We start from the raw sequence: 23,216 nt of genomic DNA on the forward strand, positions 1-23,216 counted from the left end.
AATAATGAATTTTAAAGCCAAAAAGGTTGAGTAAATCGACGTCATTTTGAATAAGGCGTTTCGATACGAACTTGTATCATCATCAGCTAATGTTTTTTATTAATTAAATTTTGATTTGTTTCATCGCGTTTTGCTAATGAGGCGTGTTTGCTTGATAGCTCATTTAAAAAAGCGATACTCGCATTTTCCCGAGCCGTAAGTTCGAATATCACCAAAGAAGAAATGTATATGTCTTGCTGTCGTATTTGTCGTGTCAAGCCTTTCTTGTTTTTAATTTGCAGAAACGCTTTAAATATCATTATTGTTATTTTTTGATTTGTATATGTTTGTATGTTTAACTGCAATTAACCCAAAGACACGCTATGTTCAGGGAAAGGAGGCATATTAAAAAATCCTTAGCTGTCCAGTTTTATGTTTTTTTAGACTCCTTCATGTATTTTACATCCTGTATTCGTGCCTATTTCCATGTTTGAATCATTTTTTTGTTTTACCAGCGGAGGGCGGTAGACGGCACGCAACGGGTTGTCGCCAAAAAAACTGCGTCATTTTCACCGATCAACAACAACTCACATTCCCACAAGAAAAAGATCAAGGTTGGTCTGTTACAAGTGTTCGTCTGTCTTGACGTTTTGTGGTGAATTAGCTACCACTGCTTCCAAGTTAAAATGTACACTGTCATAACAAAATGCAGAACTCCATAAAATATTGTGCCTTGCCAATCGGACAGATTATCTGGAAGAAAAATAAAATTTACAAACTAAAGTTCTAAAGCTTTATTGGGGTAAAATAAATTGCTCTATTGGCATCTGACACATAAATGCGATCTAAACGGACTGTAAACTTATCTTCAAGCAACCACCAATGGGGAGAAGAATCTTGTTGCACACAAGTGCACAGAGTTATATAATTTAACAACAAGTAACTTATTATTATTAACATGAAGCATCCTTAATTCGAATGAATACATATAGTTAATGATGAGCTAAAAGAAATATAAGTAGGAACATACAACAAAGGCTAACACCTGATAACACAACTACAGCACCAACTAAATAACATTAGGACAGCACTAACACAAATGGCAAGCATGCTGGCACAATGCCACATGTACAAAATCACTCATGCATATAAAATTAGTCATGCATAAGAATCAGTCAAGCATGAAATAAAAGTAAATGACACATAAAATACAATTAAGGGAAATTACAGTTAACACGGACTATCTGTTTTAGCCTTGCCCTGCTTGCATGAAAATCCTTAATTAATTTTTAGGGTTAGTCAATTGAAGGCTCCTGGTGTATATGCAAACTAACGACATCATTCGGCCAATATTTTACGTGTAGTCGGTTTTGCTTAAAATATAATTTTTTTATTAAGACGACTTCGGTTGACCTTTCCAGTGACGAAGATGACCTTGAAAGTCCTTCAAAAAGTAAGTTTAGCATTTTAAATCGAACAAGCAATGATTGATTTTATTACGACCCATTTTAAATTATCATGTTTAAATAAATTCCCCCCTTTTCTATTATGTGCAGCTGTTCTTAACTCAGGACTTACAAACAGCCGTTTATTATTTTCCACGTGTAGTTCAGTATTTGTTAATATAAATTGCGGTCTTTCTCCATACGCAGTTGAGTCTTTCTCCATACGCAGTCGTGTATTTTTCCGTATACAGCCTAGTTTTTTTTCTCGTGCAGTCCAGTATTTTTCTACATACATTCTAGTCTAGGAATTCCTTATATAGTCGTGTCTTTTCGCGCAGGTGTCAAAAGTGAGATTGGATCAGCTGTCGAAGTTGGTCTCGGTGATAAATGGAGGCCGGGTACCATCGTTTCCACCAAGGTCGTTAAAGGTCAACCGACAAAGTACAAGGTCAAGTTCGACCAGCACCCTCAGGTTTCTAATTGTTTCAAACTAAGTTAAAAAAAAACACAAATATGGTTCCTTATTTTAAATTGGGTTAATAAAGGACGTTAAAAGTTATTTTACAAATTAAATAAGTAACTATTGTGCAACCCCTAATTTGTTAAAAAAGTTTAAAATAACCCCCCAGTTTAACTTAACCTTAGATTAAGCTTAACTTTAGGTTTATTTAAATTTAACCGGTACTTATTGAATTGTCCTAAGATTTTGAAGCATTAAACCTGTTTTCTCGTTACAGAATATCGATCGATAATCTTTAATTTTAAATTGTCACAGCTCACAGGACTTATATTAAATGTGCCCTCCATAACCTTGTATATGTGTTAAATATCGACCTTGTATATTTGTTAAATACCGTGTATATTTGTTGAATATTTGTAGGACCGCTTCGACAAGTGGGTTGACGAGGGTTCGAGTGAGATCCGATTCATTCCAAACCCTGACCTCGTTTCTAACGGAACGCCGAGTAAACCAAAGAGGGCGATGTCGGCTGGTGAGTAGTTCGAACAAGTAGATGTGGACTCGAAACGAGTACCACACATTGCTTTATTTGATTTTAGCAAAATTTCGACTGAGAATTAAGTGACTGAATTAAAAAAAATGTTTTTTAAATCTTTATGTAAATTGACGACTCTTTATTTTACTTTTTACGACTCTTTTATTTTATCCGTTTATTTTTTCAACTAGAAAAATAAATTATTGCAACGCTTTGTTATACATATACATCAGATGGGCTGCGCTTATACATCAGATGGGCTGCGCACCTAAATACAATTCTTCTTTACTTTTTTACACAATTTGGGAATATGTAAAAATATTTTTTGAAAAATTCCTGTTTTGTTTTAATTTTTTATGGAATTTTTTGTATTTTAATCTGTTGTAAAATACAACGCTTTTGTATTTTCAGACCAACCTTTGAGCAAAGAAAGCCAAAAGCAATTAGAACTCCACGAAAACGCACTTGGAAAACTAAGGTACAACTGGAATATATAACTGCGCCAAAACATTTGGGCATTTGCTGTCGCACCTTTCAAACCACGTGATTTAATGTCTGACATTGTTTGCTTTTGTTGAAGGCCAAGACATTAAAATGCTGTCTCCTGTAGTCCTAATACTTATGTATTTGTTTGTTTATTTGAAAGTGCGGAAAAGGTAGCGTTTTACAAAGAATTGCTAACCTTTATTTCAGCCAAATCATCGAAACCTCTGTTAATCTGGTTCAAAGTCTTGTGTATATTTTTACACACCCTTTATATAAAATATGTCCTTATCTTCTGTATGTGTTTCTGAGCCATGTTAGAAATAGTTGCAAATTTATTGTGTTACCATGCATTGCTGGGGTTTGTGATACAGATTCAAACAAGGTATAAAAAAATTCTTTCTACTTCTGTATGGGCTTTGATATACTTAACTACAACCTCAAACCATTATGCTCCAAAGACTAAATACTCCTCTTAACAACATACCTGTTTTTTGCCAGACCTTTTTTTTGCTTGTTTTATTTCAGGACGTGTTTACGATACTTTCTTCCCCCGCAATGGAAAATGCCTAAAGAAGAAATCAACAACTTGACTTTACAAGAACTCGTCGACTTCCCGATGGTAATATTGTGCTTTTTTTTAGGAAATGTGTATCTTACTTCATACTTTAGTAAATTATCGCTTTTTATTTATTTTTTTGGAGGCTGCCAGTATTTTTTTTTTCTAAAATCATGTGATGTTTTTTCAATGAAAATTTTGTCTGTTTGTTTGCCGAATATACATATGTGTATATTCTAATCGGGGTATGTCTCTTAAAATTAGACCTTTCTCAATGAAAACGGCACTACCAAAGAGCACATCAAAGTTGTGGACAAACCTAAACCATTCGGCTACCTAGAACTAAAACGCCTATTGATTCAAATTGCCTTTCAAAAGTCTAGGTTACCATATCGTCTAGAAATGTATCTTGTTTCTTTCGGACTTTCAATCTATATTCTGGCTTACAATTGTTGTCTTTCTGTAGCAACGTTTTGCGTATAAATTATTTTCGGCAGTCATTTTAGTCAAAGCAAAACAGCAACGCTGGTATCTAAAAACACGTAAATTTAGTTGTTACCGAGAAAAGATCGCACAACTCTATTATCCAGGATTTTTTTATTAATAAATAAAATGGAGATAAAAGCACAACAATACGAATTACAATAGGAAAGCTTTTAGGCAGCTAACGACCATTTAATTTTGTGTATCGCCATACTTCCTCTTTAAAAAGCCGAATATTGCTAGGAAGATAGCATCGCGAAAAAGCGCAACATAGTCGGCACACTTTCGGCATATTTAACATTATTAAATGACGTACTTTGCACATAAAAGGACACAATTCACAAATGTTTTACACGGTTCATTATCCAGGACGATTTCTTCGACCACTACGAGAAGGGATTGCGCCGCCTAGTGAGCAACTTCCGCACGCAAGCTGACCAGCAGAGGGCAGCAGCGGACAGTGCGAGGTCTGAGCTTGTTGACACACAACAACTGCTCTTTGAAGTTTTATCAAAGTTCGACAAAGTAAGTACAAAAACAAATTTCACAACATCTTCATATAAAAGCATATATATATGTGTCTAACTTGTGTTTGACAAATAAAAAGATAAAACGCCAGATCACATTTGAGATGCACGGGTAATGCCGAAAAGTTTATCAATTTTATCGAACTTTAGGTTTTTAGTTTATTAAAATGCTACAAACCCGTGTATTGTGTTCTAAGTGTTGACAAATTAATTTATTATATCAGGGAAATATATTTTACATTTGACTTGACAAGTTTGACACTTGCTTTATACAATATCTAAAGTTTTTGTTCCAATAATTTTTCATAGTTTTATCCTTGTCACTTTTCTGCGTTATTAATTTATAAAAAAAATATTTTTATTTTCCATCTACTTTAACGCTTTCTTAAGCTTGAATATGTTTTTGCATCTTTCAAACTCCTTGTATTGTTACGTCACAGGACACCCCTGCCATGTCACACGAAGAGGTCGTTCTCTACACGCGCCGCTACATGGAAAACACTACGTGATGCACCCAAGCTTCATCAATAGGCAATATGACGTCACAATCATAACGCAATGTAAAGGGAAAGACCCGAATCGAAAAGCAAAGTTCGCTTGCAATTAGAATCGTTCAACTTCGAGCAAAATTAGACAAAAAATGCTGAAGCTTTTCCATCTGTAAGAAAACCAACAGTTACCTTCCGAAGCTTTGTGTATTATCAAGCTGTAAGACTCGCTACTGGCTGGAAACTTTGAATAAATACGTTGAGGGCAGTTTGAACGACACCAAACAACTTTGCTCGCCGAAAAATTAGTCGAATGACCACTGTAAAGTGGGACTTTTGACCACTATGAAACACCAGGGTAATACTGTTCAGATAATTTAGATATTGTCACTGTTCTATAAATTAAATTTGAAAAATCTCTTAAATATACATTTTACAAAATACCCGATGTTAGCATTTTTCACCACTGCACAAAAACAACTAGCAAAATTCAATCAAAAAAATTTAGCATCACAATAAGAAATCACTTAAGCTTTATAAGTTTTTGTAATCAAGCTCAGTTTTTTGCCTTTCTTGAACTTCAGTAAGGTCGTATATTTGGGTTATTACTTCATAGTTGTCATTGTCTTATTAGACTTTACCAGGTACACATATAAGTAACAAAAAATATAATACAAAGAAAGACTATAATATGGTTCTTGCGCTTCTAATTAAATTAAAAAATGCTTTACAAGTTTCTGTATTTCCAAGGACAATCTCGTATAAACGATTAGCAACTCTTTAAATATTATGTTTGTTGTATCATCATGTTCTTTTCTGTTGCAACTATGACGTCATCCATTACGTCACTGGTGTGACGTTTCTTACGCCAACTCAGTTATTTTTGACTTAGACGTAATTTTACCGGGATCGCTCTCTTGCGCCACGTACTGGCTGATGCCGGCGTGTTTTTTATTCTGTGAATAAAACTCAATTCGTTGGGCACATTTCTGCTATCTTTGGAAGTTATTTTCAATTAACTTATTCGTGAACCTCCGGGCAGGGTTCGAAATGTCGTTATTCACGTAACGCCGACTTTTAGGGTCCATAATTTCGAACACTGCTCACCTCGTTGATAAATTTAGTCAGTTGTTGTAGACTGTAGAGTGATTTATATATATGTTCATAGATAAAATGGATTTAAAACAAGCAAAGAGCCGCATGTTTGACTAATTTCCTTGTCGATAGATCACTTCTTATAAAGGGTGCCTACTTATTCCAGTCTAAAAATCATAAGAAAGTCTAAAAGAAGGAACCTTGAAAAAGTTATTTTTTCGATGTTAATTTTTGGTCCAAATGCAGTAAGGAGATGGCCTTGTGAAATAGAACATTTATTAAACCAGTACGACATAACTGCAAAAAAAATACCGGAACGCCGTTCTGGCCTTTTTTACCACTGAGTACTAGTAGCCTACATTAAAATTAAAAAGAAAACTAAGAGAATGTATTTAGATGGAGGAAAAGTTACCTGTTTTTCTAAACAAACGGCGCAAACTTTCCTGTACGCTGAATTTGCAGACGAACAAATATATACAAGTTTTATTTACACAGAAATGCTTTTCTTAATAGCTCTTCACTGACATACATTTACATGTTTTTTATGTCTCTGACGTACAACAAAATATGCTTTTAGATAAACATAATGCTCTTAGCGAACCATTGGATATCCGTGGATCGTATGACAACGGCTTGTTCTGTAACAAGGCAAAACACAGTGTTGGGTAAAATACATTTATAGGAATGGTAATCGGTGCGTGTTACACTACTTTTTAAAAAATGTGTATTGAATCTGCTCGGTGTTGGAAATCTTATGCATTAACGTTTTAATTGTGGTGTCATTTTTTTAATTTATCGGTTAGCGTAGTTTGAAAACTTACAAAAATATGTTCATAAACAGTATTATTCAGGTTGGCATTAAAAATGAGGACAATGAAAAGTGTTCAATTTGCGTATACAAGAACAATTTTATATTAGGTACTTAAAAAACTTTGTACAGATCAACTTTATATAAGAAGGTCACAAAAGTTTTATTTTCTCCACGAATTTAAGCAGCAGCCTCTTGAAGCACAGGATGGCCAGGACTCGGGTTTATTCCATTAATTTCGGCTTTCATCGGACTTCCTTCAATTTCTTGTTTCATCTTAAAAAAAGTTGATTACCTCCTAAACCATTGCTTTTCATGAAATAAGCTATTGTTGCCAGGCATAATATATAACAGAGTGTTGCTCTTCCAGCAGAATATATAATATAATAGTCGATCTATTATATATTCTGCTGGAAGAGCAACACTCTATACATTGCTTTTCATATTTAGCACGTGCCTTATACTTTACGAAAGCGCTTTTCTTGTTGCTTGGAATTAAGCCACGATTGTCTATTGAAAATTAGCGACGCAAGCTGTATTTGCTTAAGATGAAGCTCTTCTGAGTTTTAAAAATCTACATAAATGCCAATACCTACCCATTACAATGCCGATGCAGTTTGTTTGATTTGATGTCAGGAATTTAGGTAGTATACGTAGGCCAAAGTTTTTGTTAAAATACACACACTGATATTACTAACGACGGTCTTAGTAAAGGCACCTACAAAGCCCTGAAATATTTTTATGACTAATCGTAATGAGTTGACATATTTCGCTTAAAGGCCTGAGTTGTTTAATTTTACCTCCACATCTTCAACTCTTTCCTCGGCTTCTTCAAGAAGAATCTGCTTTTTATCTGGGGTAGGCATCCGAGCCACCGGGGTACCAAGGTTACCCACCAATAGGGACTTTCCCAAAGGGGTGCTCTGCACGCTTGCCCCAGGTATTCTTCCAGCAACTGCAGTTGGCGTACCTGAAAAAAAAAATTCAATTCATTTCAATTCATTTCAATTCATTTCAATTCATTTCAATTCATTTCAATTCATTTCAATTCATTTCAATTCATTTCAATTCATTTCAATTCATTTCAATTCATTTCAATTCATTTCAATTCATTTCAATTCATTTCAATTCATTTCAATTCATTTCAATTCATTTCAATTCATTTCAATTCATTTCAATTCATTTCAATTCATTTCAATTCATTTCAATTCATTTCAATTCATTTCAATTCATTTCAATTCATTTCAATTGGCCCAAAACCGGTTCATATAGTTCCGTTTGGGTTTTGTTAAAAACTTACTAATTTCAATTCGATCAGATTAGTAACTTTCTAAGAAACTATTGTTTATGCTTAAGCGTAACTACCACTTCCTGTTCTGCAATAGAATGCAGTTCGTTCTTATTGTTTTTATGCACGCTAACGCCTTCAGCAGAGTGGCGCAGCGGAAGCGTGCTGGGCCCATAACCCAGAGGTCGATGGATCGAAACCATCCTCTGCTACATACGCTGTAATCGTATAGTGGTTAGTACTTCACGTTGTGGCCGTGACAACCCAGGTTCGAATCCTGGTTACAGCAGTTCTTTTTTATATTTTTCTGAATTAAAGAAATTTCAATTAAACCCGCGAGTTTATGGTCCCTAAAAAGGGCGGAGAAAAAATATTCCATGAAAACTTATGAATTTGCCGCAAAACGCTTTACTAATGAGTAGATCATTCTCATTCTTTTAGCTAATGTAAAAAGGGGTGATTTAAATTCTCTTTGAAATTAATGTCCAGTTATACAGATCAACTACTTGAGCATAAAAATGTATTGGAAAAGTTCAATTAACTTCAATCCAAGTCATTCATACAGCTTTTCAATCAGCTACAAAGTCTTAACAACTCACCAGACGAGTTTCCATTCCACGCTTGCTTCACTTGATGCTGCCCGTTGTTGGTTCCTGGTCTCATGCTTGTGTTTCGCGTCCACAAATCATTGCTCATCTTATCTGGCTGGACGTAACTGAGCAGAGATAAACCTTGTTTAAAGTCGACTCATTCTATAACACTCCAGAAACTGTCGATTTTAAACCAATTAGAAAATAATATGAATACGGGCCACTGCAGATCACTTGATAAGACAGCCATTTATGCACTGTATTAAAATAGTTTGGCTAACTTGGTAATCCTTTAATTATTTACTGAATTTATTCACTGCTTTTGTGATAGGTTTTATTTTATAGACTAGTTTGTTTTTTTGACAGCCACCCATACCAATTAAAAGATAAAAAAATATAAAACGTATATTTACAATCCAGGAAAAAAAGGTTATTTTTTGGTTAAGTTAATCAGTTGGGGTAAATGCCATGTAATGACTAAAATAATTTAATTTTTTAAGTATTTTTTAATAAGAGAAATGTCGTAAAACGACTATATAGCATTAGGAAATAAACTTTTTATTTTAAACGGAAATCACCAGTAAAAAAATCACTGTTAAATTATATGCATTTTAAAAAATGTGGGTTCTAAGATATTTTCCACTGAGCTGTAAGTCTTTATATAAAATGGCTTTTAAATAATATTCGTTAAATTGTATAGTAGGCCTGCTTGCTTTATAAAATAAAACATATGTAACAAAATTAAAACCGAAAAACTTAAATCAATTATTTTAAAAATTAACTTAGCAGTCAGAGGAATGGCGTGAAATATTTAAATATTCGTTAAATTTTAAAATTTCTACCAGCCGCCTACAAAACACTACTCCCAAAGAGTCAAACGTAAATAATTCAAAAAAATCAAGTTTTAGTGTAAAGTTTTTACTAACACAATGCCTACTTACACCCAAAAAGAGTCGAACACTAAAACTAAAAAAAGCTACATTTTTGGTGTAAAGTCAACTTACCCGCTTCACCAGCAAGAAAAACACTTTTAAATGCTAAAACATATATTTAAATTGTTGGTTCTTAGACGTTTCGACTTACCCGCTTCCGGTTTGCACAAGGCACTCATCGAAGTAGTTGTCAGTGAAGCGTAACATCTGCTGGAGGGCGCTAAGTGCGAGAATGTCGACCCAGGGATCGAGTTCGATCTCGTGCGTGTAGTTTTTCACCGGGAGCACGTGACTAACAGGAATGCCGATCTTCGTGCTTGCCTGTGTAACGTAACAAGGAACGATTGTTGTCGCGGTAAAAGTGTACAATCGATGTATGAAGGATGTCCGCAACTTGGTATTTATCGCAGTTCAATAAATTCTATGCTCAGTTCTGTTTTCTGTTTAATTATTTTGTTTAAAACAACAAAAGCGCACCGACACCTGAAATTGATGTTATCAATCGAAATTTCCGACATTTTTTAGCCAATTAGATTTAATTGACCAAGTTTATATAAAATACCCATACCCGGTATTTTTGACAAAAAAATATCGCTATACGACAAAATGACGTCATTACCGTATGAGCTTGATATTCTTATTACGTCTTACTACAACCTTTAACTATTGTGCTACAACATTTTTGAGTTTACTTATGTGAAATAAGCCAAAAAACATGTTTGAGTTTACTAAATTAAATAGGCAAAGAAATACAGTTTGGGTTGCTGAGCCACGTGCCCCTCGGATCCGCCCCGGTATTTAAGGGATTTTTCATGTTATAAACTTGAAGCTTTAAGCGTCACTCACAAGTGCGATGAGATGTTGGATCTGGTTGCTTCGGTAAACCAACGATACGTCATTTGCTGATTGGCTGCATGCTTTGTCTATCTTTGTGACGAGAACAATCAGAGGGATTCCTGCGTCATATTAACAAAAGGTCAACTAAGGTCACAAAATCAAATAAAACACTACATTGTATCACCACCTCTTTTATTAACTAGATGAAAAACTTACATGACTTATGTGCACTTACGTCACTTTTTAAATGACTTGACATGACTAAGGTATTTTATTAAATGACCTAACTTGGACTTAAGTCAGTTGTTTCATTTAATACAATTTTTGTTAAAATTGGTTAAATTTTTACCCCAATTAGTGGTTAAAAAATGTTGCTCGCTTAATGTTACATTTAGTATATTGCAGCAATCGGGCGATTTTACCAATTTTAATAATTTAACTTTCATTTTTTTTAAATATCTTGACTTAAACCTAAGTTATTTTGCAAATAACTTAATTGCAGGGCTGCGGAGTCGGAGTCAGGACTCGAGACGCTGACGTGCGCATGCGCAGTAGTACCACATTGACTGTTTTTTTAGTCACCGGAATATTTGTTAAGGTCTGCATTTAACACACCAAAGGCCGAGTGTGGCTTGAATTCGCCAACTGAATGACTTTATTGTATATTGTGACAATATATGAGTGATATTTAAAACCAGCAGTTCAGAAAGCCGCCGTCTAGTTCCGCGTCATGCACACCTGTCGCCCACAGAGCACCTCTGAACCGAAAACAAACAAATAGAGCCAAACATTGAAGTGTACAAACTGTTCGCTGGTGAATGTAAATCACTCCTAGTTCCTCATTCCATCCACTGAGCGATGTTTAGTTGTCAAATGTTATTGTGCTCGCACACACTGTTGCAGACAGGTCTTTGTTCAATTTATCGGTAGCATTTATTTTTGAAGATATCAGCGACATGGCGTCAAAAATTTTGCTGACTATTCTAATCCTAATGTCGATTTTTGTGGCCACCGGAGCGAGTGAAGGTATAAGATGCCATAAAGGCTATCGTTTCAAAGCAAATTTTCTTCCTTCCTTAAAACATTGGAAAGAAACTCAATGTGATGTTGGCATGCAATGTGTTCGCTTGAAAGGCGAGGTAAAAGTTTCTTCAAAGTTAGGCAAGAAAACGGTGGATGTTGAGGTTGCTGGTTGTCTTGAGGTTTCCGAATGCGAACTAAGCTGTGTCGAACTTTCTAGAAAGCTCATCGACGAGTATCAAGATAAATTGGACAAAAATAAAATCAAAGTGCTTCGCATAGAGTAAGTTTAAAATACAAATTTCCCTATAACACGGCCTAAGGTGGTTCGTTGAAAGTAAATGCTCAAAACAACGCTTTTGTAAGGGGTTAGTACAGCGATTCTTAACCCTTTTGTCCCACGGACTAATTTTGTTTTTTATAAGAGTCTCAAATAATAGGAATGACATGATGGTTGGTTCGAAACTATTTTAGTAATATTAAACAACTAATTTATGGACAACGTTGCAATTTCGTTTTAGCTTTAAATGAATCAATCCTTGCTTTGTAACATGCACTTTCCTAGTTTCAACGGATGGCAATTGAACAAAAATTCGCAAATATGAAAACAATGCATAAACTCCAAAGTTAATGTTTTCACCGACCGACCTAGAGTTAGAACCTTTTAAAGGACTGAAATGAGTTCGCGGACTCGGGGTTGAGAATCTATGGTTTGGTACTTTAGTGTTACAGTAGAAAAAAATTAGATATATAAACTATTTTTTAAGCCATGTTCTAAACCTTTGGCACATTCGCAATGTTTGTAACTTTAAAAAATGGTGCACCACGGCTTAATGTAGGCTTCAAGTCCCAGTAACCTCTATCGTTAATTTGTGTGATTTTCTAGTAAGAAGAAATGTCAAGCTGGATGCTGCAACAAACCACTTTGCAACTCCGTAATTCCGAGGCAGTCCAACAACAGCTTCAAGCATAACACATCTGCATTTCAATATGGAGTGTTGTTTGTGGCATACACAATGTTTATACATAATTTTATGTGATTCACGAGATTTTAATGCAAATACAGATATGTTATATATCATGTAGCCTATATATAAATTGAATTTTACGCCAATTTTAAAGACAATTGTATTTAGGGTTTTAACCAAAAATGTGTTTTTTTCGTCTCAAAGAACTTTTCATTAGCAACTTAGAAGTTGCCACAACAATTCATTGGTTTTTGATTTGTTTTTTCTATTTCTTGAAACGTTTGATTGTAAATAAATTGCAAAAAGGAAAAATATTTCGTTTAAACCCACGTCATTTGTTCAAAATTTAAGTCATATCTTTAAAATACTTAAGTTAGGTCAAGTACATTTGTTTAAACGAATTATGTCAAGTTAAGTAATTTTTACCCAAAAGACGTAAGTCAAGTCAAGTCAAGTCAGGCCATTTGTGTAAAATACTGAAGACAAAAAAATAAATGCTCAACCCTGGCGTAGAGTTTAGTTACGTAAGAGGAAGTAGACTTTTTGCTTAAAATTCGGTAAAGTTTGAGATACAGAAACTCAAAACAGGAACTTGCCACGTCGGCAGAAACCCACCGTTGCGTGACGATTCTGCCCTTGACTCTTTTCACCAACGAACTCGACTGACCGGAATTTATCCAGGAAAGCGAACCCACAGAACAAATTAAAAGAATTCGAAATATACCTTTTTTAAATCGCAAGTTTTGTCGAAATTTTGTGCGATAAAAATATGCATCAAACTGTCGTTTCAAGGAAAATAATTAAATTGATGCTGAAGTTAAACAAAAACATATTTTTATAGAAGAACTGCTAATTCTGACTAATTTTAAGGCGGCACGCGACACCAAAATACCCGTTGGGATAATGCGTCGGTTAAGGAGTCGGCCAGACTATTTTATGAACATTGAAATAAGCCTGTACTGTGTTTCGTGTAGCAGAGCTTCTTATACTGTGCGTCGTTGCAATTTTCCAAGGGTGTCGCTGAGTCACTGCCAGAAAGTCCACTTTTTGCAAAATCTTTTACGTTAAAGTCGGAATTTGTGTCTTTGCTGGGATTGCCAACTTTGATGACGTCATCAGTGACATCATCGGCCACATCGTATATATTTTCGTCTTCGGGGGTATTTTTATCACCACTAGAGGCAGTATAGTCCACTGCGAAGTCATAAAAATCCTCAGGAGCAGAACCAGGTGGAATGATGACCTCTTGGCCAGAACCAGGCGTTTGTTTTGGGACCCAAACAATGTGTAATGTATAAAAGTAACGGGTTTCATATACAAGCCTTAAATGTTTTAGCACAGGTGGTCTTGGACAGCACGCCAAGCGAGAGACGCAGACAATGTGGTAAGGGATGGTTCGACGTGCAAGCAGCACGTATACAACAGTTTTTTCAAACGTTTTTTTCTTGCGACGCCTTTAGTTGGACTTTTTATAAATATTTTTGTAAACGTCTCTTGTAAACGTCTCTGTGCTCAAATTAATTTCTCCAAAAAGACGCCGATGGTTAACCGTATTGTTTAGGATTAAGAATCAACGTTCTGGCTAGCAACGTTGCTTACTCTTTAGCTTTTCTTCGGCCATTTTGTACGATCGGCCTAATTAGTTTATTACAGCGGTTCTCAACCAGTGGGCCATGACTCACTGGTGGGCCATAAGAACATTTGAGGTGGGCCACAGACCAATTTAAAACGCACTATAGTGTACATATGTAACTTGATGGCGTAATGGCTAAGGAGAACGGATCGGTATCATTTGCAACGTGCTACCTTCTAAGCCGGTTCATTTTGTAAAGCATTTGACAGCCAAGTGATTTTGCCGCCAACTATAGGTCAGCTGTTTGTTTTGCTCGTTGTGGTGTAAAGTACATTATTCAGTCATATTGGTCAGGATTTCAAATGCATATTGTCAGATCATTTGAAGTATTTTACATTACAAAAATCAACATAACTGCGCTTTCAATGAACATAGTTCATGCAAGTCTCACAAGTATAGCGTGGTTGAATGTTTCAATGACATTTGATTAATTTAATATAGCGGAAAAGGAAATACGTTGGAGAATAACTGGTCATCTGCCGACTGGATTTGCCAGACCGGCATATCAGCAAGGATGATATATCTGGTCATTTGAGTATCTTTTTTGTCACAGTGGTATTGGGGTGCAGCTCAAGTGGTGCGCTTGGCAAGAAAACATTGTTTAAAATAGCTTGAATTCCCAACTAAACGTTTACCCATCTATATTATGGCTTGTCTCATCTTCTGCTGCCGCTCCGGTATCCATAGCAATGTCATCTCTGACGTCTTTCAACGCACGCAGCGATAGAAATGTTACTACTTCTTATTAATTTGTTTGTAACAAGTAATCAAAACTAAAGTCTCTAGTCTTTTAATAACATTAAGCTGGAACATCAGGTGGTAGCATCAATGTTATCTGTAAGCACTTTATTACCGCAATTGAGTTTAGATACGAAACGGGTTGATTATTCGACGCTGTTGGAAAATTGAAACGATGCACAGGAACGTGTCGCACAATCTATTCCTTACAATGAAAGTAAGGCAAATTCATCATTTGTTTAAAAGTTGAGAGATTATTTATTTTAATACGCAATCCGACACAAGCTATTTTATAATGTGCATTCGATATCTTTTATACACATGTTTGGTTTTATTTTAATGTTATACTTTCTGCCCCCCATACAAAGTGGTAGCATCTGTACTCGTCCTATACTAGGGTGGTTTTATAATTTGCAATCCAACGAACAGATTTCTAACTTTTTTTAGAAATTACAAAAAAAGGAAGATTAACAACAAGCAAATTTTATCTTGATAATATTAGTCTGAAAAAAATTCCCTTCAAGCGTTTCATCTTTATTTATATTGCTTATATCAGCTTAGTAATGACGTCATTTCCTATCAAATCAGACGCGATACTTCTTGTCCGGCACACAGGCCCCGGGGGGTGCAGGCCAGGCGGGCCAGGACGCCGGAGCCACATCGGCCACCAACACCCTACTTGACCACACGGCGGCAGTCATAAGCTCAATGGAAAACGAACAGGTAATTTTTCAAGAAATCTGAAATCATTACACTGGTCAACAGACAGTTTTTAATGGAGATTTTTTTTAATGTGTTTGGCTGAATCTTAAAGATTTTCGGGGCTGATTTTGAAACTACCCTTATTTTTTACCAGAACATAATGATATTTGCTTTATTATTAATCATGGTTTTATTAATTATTGTTGAAAACACTGACAAATTAGTTTCCATTAAAGTTAGAGCCCGTACATACTTGGTATTATTTTGTACGTTTCAGATATTATTTTACATGAATAACGTAGTAAGAATAGTAATTTTAAAACAGTGACTTCAGTGCATCTAAGTTGAGTTATTGCCTTAAGTCATTACAACACTTGTGAATATAGCAACTTGTCACCTCTGCTTGTGATCTTCGCCCTCATGTCTGACAGTTTACTGAGAAGTCCATCTCCCATCGAAGTAATGTTGTTCGCGTCCAGCACAAAAACACAGCAGTGCACCTTGTCCTGTAGCTTCGGCAGCTTAATAAAGCCTGGCATTTCACCTGATATGTTGCCCGCTGGATCGAACTGAAACACAATTATCAGTTATTTATGAACGATTGTAATTGGTCGAAAAAGAATAGTTATTCCTATTATTGAGAGAATTTTTTAGATCTAAAAGTTGCGCTTTTTAAAATTATACTCTTTTGCTTGTTACCAGTTCGGCATTTTTTAATAAAATAAACTTACCTACATATTTGCGTTAAAACGTTCCGCCAGTTTTTTTTAAGTTACTGCAGTTTTTGTAAAACCTATTTGGTGCTATAGTCAGTTGGCAAAAAAACAGAAACATAAAACAATTTTCCCATCCTACTTGTGATCAAAAAGTAAAAGAGTATAACAGCCCTTATCGATTTGTAACAATTACAAAATAAAAATGACAAAAACTATCCATTTTATGTGGTTGTGCAACTGGCTGGCCTTTCGTGAACTTTATCAAACTCAACCGAAATAACCTTTCTTCTATTTTTACCCGTAATCTTAAAGGTTGCGAGTCTTGTATTTGTTAAATAAGCCGTAAATTGTTAGTTCGCAAATGTGTTTTACATGACGCTAATTTGACGCTCTTCATACATTTTTAATCGAAATCTTTGCAGCCAAGACAGCAATATAAACATTGCTGCGTTGCGTACATTTTTGCGAATAGAATTTTAATGCATTCCTTCAAGAAGCGAAGAAAAGAGAAACAACATAAATAATGAAAGCAGTCAAAATACCAAGGATAAATGATTTATGCTGTAATAACTTTTTGGCTCTATAAGGTTGTTTTGATTGTAACTTTTAGACTTTTTGTTTTACGCAATATTCACGTTAAGCAGTAAGTAGTTTAACTTCAATTGTTCTAACTTGCATAGAAAACTGGACTAATATAGTAGCAGGGATATTAAACATGCTTGTCGTTTATAAGTTCTATTGCACCTTTTTACAATATTATCTGTGAAAAGCTTTTTTATGATAATAGAACATCATAAAGTAGCCTACGATAGGAGACTGGAGTTGATTAACTCCTAACTTGGTGATTATATGAAACGTGTGTTTAAACTATACCTTTTCATCTGTGCATGTCAATGTAGCTGGTGTCCAGAAAAGTTATCGTAATTGTATTGCCTCGCACTAGGATTATGCCAAATTATTATTATTATTTGTCCAAAACTGTCAGAATTTTGTACTAAAATGTCCAGACTCGAAAGTTATTCATTCCCTATAGTTACACACAAATGGATATGAGACCAAATCGGTAGTTTAGTTTTATTGCGAGGGATCACATATTCGTTGTGGAGCAACTATCGCTGCAACCTATTCATGTATATTCCGGCACAAAAGTTAGCACCATCCACTATCAAGGCAGACATTTAATTGTTTAATCACAGGAGTTTATCATTTACTTACGAATAAAATACGGTAGGACAATGGAGTTAACTAATTGCTAACCTGGTGATTGTCTGGTCTTATTATTAAGCGTAAAAGGGTCCCAACAATTGAATGAAAATTTTTAGAAAAGATTAGAAAAGTGAGATTAGAAAGTGCTGCTAATTTGCTAACCTGGTGATTGTCTGGAACGTGTCCATCCAACATATATGAGAGCTCAGATGGTTCGAAACCTTTCCTCTTTTCTTCCTCGATTCCCATCGTATCAACCACCTTAAAGTTGAGCACTTTACCCTCGCGCCCGTTGCGCACCTGGTAAGCTCGCATCTAGAAATAAAAACTTTATTATGATAGTTGTTTTTTAAAGTTACAGGTCGCGAATTCCAAAGTGTGTTGGTTCGAATCTCACCAAACCGCAAACCGTTTTCGTTTGATTTCCCTGACGCAGTGTAATGAAGTTTTACGTTCTTTGGCTTATCGCATGTAATTTGGCACTTAAAGCGTCCGGGATAAAAAAAATAGTTACGTTTTTTCCCTGATAAAGTATAAATATTTTTGCCATATTTTTTTGCTCAAACATTAGGAAATTGGGAATTAGAGGATTAGGTTTTTAAAGCAGGGGTCAATTTAAGCCCACATAAAACAGTCTGATGCATTTTCCTATTTTACTGAGCATTTACCTACCCCTCCCTACAATTTGAATAAGTTTTTATTTTGTCTATTTGTTAAGGTGGCCTGAAACTTATTTTGGTCTCATAACTAAAATATATCAATCAGTCACGAGTTTTGCACAAAATTCGGCTTTCGCGATGTATTTTCCGATAGCAAAACAAATTAGCGCTCTTGTCATTGCGGTAAGCCAGCTTTGCCGCACCTAAATTAAACTTCGTTGCCAGTTGAGTAACCTTGGAATAAGGGCTGGCCAAAAACTAAACGAACCAGCCACATGACGACAATACAGAAAAGCAAAATGTAACGTTAACAAAACTATAAAAATTGGTTAAAATTTGTCGCATAAACGCTTTGAAATATGTATATTGTGGGTAGTTGTTTTTTTACTGCAACATATGTATTGATACACAAAATAATAATTAATCAGCATAAATTTACTCGAAAACTTACCATCCTAATGCCTAATTGATAAAATTTTTTTAATAAAATGATTAAAAATTGCCTTAAGTATAAACCCTTTTAAACATAAATTGTGTTATTTAATCACAGCATATATTTGTTCCCAACAGGATGGTAATATAGTGTTGTTTATTGACTTGGCATTTTTGTACAATACGGTACTTATTATCTCTATTAGGGCGTCAATTTTTAATTTCCTGTGGGCGAGCGAGGTTATACGGTGTAATTAAAAATCCGTTTCGTGCAATGACGTGTCTATGATAAGCGAATCTCATTCATAATTTATCGCCGCTTAAAATTACTTCACTCTTTTTTCTTCGAAGTTAAAACACGCTTCGCTCAAATGCGAAATATAAAATTTGTATTTTATTTAATTAACACTTTATTATAGCAATATATAAAAGTACTACAAAACTCCGTTTGGGATTTTTTATATAAATGCTTGGCTTCGATTCCAATTTCAATTGTCATTTGTGTTATTTTTAGTGTGGACTGTTAGCATTTTTAACCTATATTGCGAATACTAGCATTATATATTTTTTTATATTACTTTAGAATTTAAAAAGTTATAACGTTTAAAGACAATGTTTGTCAGGCGATGGTATTCAAGCGTTTGGCAATATCGTAAATATAAAATAATGAACTTCGAAATTCGCCTGTTTCCTCGCTTTCTAGTAAATTTAGGCGTGTGTCTTGGAGTTTGCTAATATACTTAGTGAAGAGAATTGCGTCGCCAAAACTTTGCTGTTAAACTTTTGCTTAGCTTTTGGGTCGCCACAAAAAAGGTTGAGAATCAATGACGTAAAATAAAAGCAAAATACTTCGGAATTAAGGTCCAAACACGATAATAACACTTGTCAAAAATTGCTTCAGCGTTTAAAGGGTTATTCAGCTGGTAAGATATACTCCTTAGGTTTAACAAAAAAAAGCATTACGTAGGATCGTAAACTATGGCTGAAGTGCAAATATAAAGTATCCAATCGGTACTGATATAACCCTAGTATCGGACGAGTACCGATACTTACACCTAATGCATCGGGTATTGGCTCCGAGCAGATATTACCGGAAAACTCGTTAGTTAGCAATTTGTTTGCAACAAAATCTCCCACCTTGTTGGTCACGGATCGTTGATCTCGGGGACTCCCCACCGGTGCTTGTGCGGTCACGTGATTCCTGAATATTGAGTTGATTGTGTTAAAGAAGGAAGACTTTCCAACATTGACGTGTCCAAGCAGCAGGATCTTAGCGTACTGGACCCCGACCTGACTCAGCGGCTTGTATTCCTTGATCGTTTCTATCAGCTGGTAGCGCGTCCTGATTGGTTTAAACAAGTCACGTGGTAAGAAATTTGGTTGTTAGTTAAAACAAGTCAAATGTTAGCGTTTTAGAAGTTTAGTATTTGTAAGCTTTTGGTTCATGAAAACATAGTTATTTTGTTGCCGTTTGTTCGTATGTTTAGTTTCCGGACCTCCTGAAGCCCAGTTTGTCATTGAATTATGATGAACTATTTAATCATTTTTATTAATTTCATAAACCACAGTCCATGGATTTTTTGTCGCTGGTCTACAATTCTGCCACATTTTCGCCCAGGGGTTTACATTGCTAACATTGTTTGGGTTAGGGTTGGTCAATTATTATTATTATATTTATTCTTACATATTTATGCCTTCCTTGCAATTTCAATTTTGACAACTCGTTTCGTTACTGTTAAAAAAAATGGTAGGCTTCTCAACCAGTACCGATTTTTTCAATATATAATCTTTTCTTACCAGGGAGTTGAACCGTTTGACTTTTCCGGTTCAGGTTCGGTTCGGGTTCTAGGATTTTTTCGAAATTCGGTTCAGTTCCGGTTTCGGTTCGGAGTAATTTAAAAGTTCCGGTTCAGCTCCGGTTCGAACATCGTTATTTCAAAACCGGTTCATAAAGTTCCGGTTCGGATACAATATAAGTTTCGTTAAATTTTAAAACGTGGGTGGATAAATGTAAAGAATGATCTTTGAATTGTAAGTCATTTAATCAAAGTTACATGACGTATTTAAAAAACAGCAACTCAGAATTGAAATATCTTAAAAGTATAAAATCAACGTTATTTTTAATTAATATTCATATTTTCTCATAAAATTTCGAACAAGGCGTAACTTGACTCTGTAAAATAGAAGTTGTGACGTCATGCTGGAGCGAACCGCTTTTATTTACAGGTTCGGGTTCGGTTAAGGTTCACATTCTTTTAAAATATTCGGTTCAGGCAAAATTGACCCAAAACCGGTTCATAAAGTTCCGGTTCGGTTCCGGTTCGACTCCCTGTTTCTTACAGAAGGTATTGACAACAAAAATCGTTTCTTTACATTATTTTTAAGTCAAGCTTTGCTCTAAAAAGTGCTTGAAGTTTTGTTTGTTCTAAAAGGCTTCTCGGTGGAATAACTCAAGTACCACTTTTTGTATTTACACTTTTAGTATTTACACCTTGTACAAGATATAAACTTGTTTTTTCACTCACTGTTCATCCCACGACAGCGACCTCCAGTGGTTCTTCATGAGACCCGAACCAGTGATCCCTGGAACATGCGAATCCATTAATTGCGAAATAATATCACGATCAACATGAACATAGGCAACACTGTATGTCTACGTTGCTCATCAAAAAGTAACTGACTCTAAATCGATTAAATGCGATTTTTTTTACGTTGCGCGATAAAACAGATTATGGTCTATGGTTAAACTTTATCTTTTGTATATTTTGATCATATTAGTCTATGCCAAACTCATATCCAATTGAACTTTTTCCTAGTGGCAACTGGCAGTGTCTTGCCATTCTTTGGATTCTTTCCAACTATCGTACAATTAACAACTTTTTGACGTCAAAATGTTATTGTTTTCAGATAAACTTCGTAATTTGTTTTCAACACTTACATCAGCATCCATTAGTTATAACGCCAATGTTAATGTACGCCTATGTTATTTTATCAGAACGTATACACAGTTTCGATTACCTTTATGTTTACGCATTTTCTTCGATGACCTTTTGTTTTATTGTTGCGACAAGTTCATTTTTATTAACTGAGTGCGTGTGCCAAGCATGTTTTGCAAATTTCGCACTTGATTATAAACTAGTTTATAAAATTATGTTTGTACACAACAGAAACTGTTCGTGATTTTGACAACATTTAGGCAATGGCGGACTCAACAGACGAAACCATGCGTAAATGTTAAAGAATTCATTACAAATTAGGAAAAACCGTTGAAATTTACCTTCAACCAACTGATTTATTACTTGGTTATTATGGGGTCATTCATTTGGGTTTATTGCGTCACATTTTAATGACCCCTTAGCGTTAATAGACCGTACGTCCGCCATTGCTTTGTCTTTAGTTACATTTTACTCACGTTGAATTTTTCTCGAACCACTAGCTGCCGCACCTGAGTATTTTACGAATTTTAAGCATATTTTGTTTAAAATTTACGTAAAAATCATAACATTAACCTGAATATAAAACGGCAAAGAAATCTATGCATTGCGTTTGCCAAAAAAGACAAACAGACAGAAGAAAACATTGATCATGAAAAACGTATTTGATGAAAAATTTACGAAAACTTAAGTTATTTTGAAATTGCTCTGAAAACCTATATATTGATAATGAATTGCAAAGCCAAAAAAATGCAGTAAAAAAAAAAAATTTATAATTCGTGATGTTGATGTCGATCTTCTCGACATTTTGGCTTGACAATAACATTAAGCTACATTAGAGATCCGTTCATAGAGTACTCAGGATGCAAAATAGCCAACCCGTCTATTGTTTCAATATATTGCTTTAACAAACACATAAAAATTCTTACCCTTTGCAGCACCGTTTCCCATTCTTCAATTTGTCATGCACGAAATCAGAGAAATTCGGCTGGACTTACAGGACTCAATTTTCCTGATAACCTAAATATCTAGCGCTGCAAAATAACCGGGTAAAAATCGATTTTCTAATCATGAAAATCAGGGCTGTCGGATAAAAATAACCCGAGTCCGACTCCGGCCAAAAAAAATAAACCCGACTCCTGAGTCCGACTCCGGACAAATGTGCGATTTCGTCGGGTCCCGAGTCCGGCCCGGACTTTACAACTTGTATTTCAACCATTTACGCAATCATGTCGTAGAATTCATTCACTCACAAAACATGGAAAACATTCCATCATGTGTTATTCCACCTTTACAATTTTAGATTGGCGGCCATAATAGTTTTAAAAGTTGGTACTGCGCATGCGCATGTCGGACTCCGGACTCGGGTAGTTTTACGTGGTCTTACTCGAGTCCCGAGTCCCGAGTCCGGCTCTGCAGCCCTGGTAAAAATCACTGCATGAACACTTGAAAAATTAGCCTAAGTTTTTTTTTATGATTTTCAATATTAACTCCCATTTTCAAGAACTACAACTCTAGACGAAATGCCTTACAATTTGGTAATTTTCATATTTAACGCTAAATAGCTGCATGTTTTAAAAACACTTTCAGTTGATTTTTAGCTACCTGTATACCAGTAGATAGTAACCTCGCCGTCCCTTGTAAATTGTGAGTAGCCGCAAAATTCTCGCAACACCTTCGCTCGAACATTTCATCAAGTA

General features: G+C 35.2%; 3 protein-coding genes and 1 non-coding gene across 4 annotated transcripts in view; 3 read left to right on the forward strand and 1 right to left on the reverse strand.

The window, feature by feature from the left end:
• The window catches only part of LOC146138914 (ATPase MORC2-like), a 19,505-nt gene extending 13,571 nt beyond the window's left edge, over window positions 1-5,934 (forward strand). Inside the window, exons 16-23 of the mRNA XM_083394095.1 lie at window positions 495-593; window positions 1,378-1,432; window positions 1,763-1,896; window positions 2,305-2,416; window positions 2,831-2,897; window positions 3,431-3,524; window positions 4,314-4,469; window positions 4,912-5,934. Of these exons, the coding sequence (XP_083250221.1) occupies window positions 495-593; window positions 1,378-1,432; window positions 1,763-1,896; window positions 2,305-2,416; window positions 2,831-2,897; window positions 3,431-3,524; window positions 4,314-4,469; window positions 4,912-4,980 (786 nt within the window). The 3' untranslated portion in view covers window positions 4,981-5,934. The remainder of the gene's footprint in view (window positions 1-494; window positions 594-1,377; window positions 1,433-1,762; window positions 1,897-2,304; window positions 2,417-2,830; window positions 2,898-3,430; window positions 3,525-4,313; window positions 4,470-4,911) is intronic.
• Window positions 5,935-6,522: 588 nt separating this feature from the next.
• LOC146138915 (interferon-induced protein 44-like) lies at window positions 6,523-22,540 on the reverse strand. Its single transcript, XM_083393945.1, has 11 exons — window positions 22,446-22,540; window positions 21,996-22,028; window positions 21,109-21,166; window positions 19,721-19,925; window positions 17,655-17,807; window positions 15,968-16,139; window positions 10,519-10,628; window positions 9,824-9,993; window positions 8,750-8,865; window positions 7,663-7,832; window positions 6,523-7,138 (listed from the first exon to the last, which is right to left on the reverse strand). Exons 1-11 carry the CDS (start codon window positions 22,465-22,467, stop codon window positions 7,043-7,045), a joined length of 1,305 nt encoding a protein of 434 aa, XP_083250071.1. The 5' UTR covers window positions 22,468-22,540; the 3' UTR covers window positions 6,523-7,042.
• Trnah-gug (transfer RNA histidin (anticodon GUG)) lies at window positions 8,368-8,439 on the forward strand. Its single transcript has one exon. It is a non-coding gene; the product is annotated as a tRNA-His (tRNA).
• LOC146138917 (uncharacterized) lies at window positions 11,369-12,811 on the forward strand. Its single transcript, XM_083393947.1, has 2 exons — window positions 11,369-11,812; window positions 12,416-12,811. The coding sequence occupies exons 1-2, from the start codon at window positions 11,466-11,468 to the stop codon at window positions 12,567-12,569; spliced, it is 501 nt and encodes a 166-aa protein (XP_083250073.1). The 5' UTR covers window positions 11,369-11,465; the 3' UTR covers window positions 12,570-12,811.
• Window positions 22,541-23,216: the final 676 nt, after the last annotated feature.

This window comes from Ascidiella aspersa, chromosome 7 (assembly GCF_963924565.1).
Source record: "Ascidiella aspersa chromosome 7, kaAscAspe10.2, whole genome shotgun sequence".
NCBI lineage: Eukaryota > Metazoa > Chordata > Ascidiacea > Phlebobranchia > Ascidiidae > Ascidiella > Ascidiella aspersa.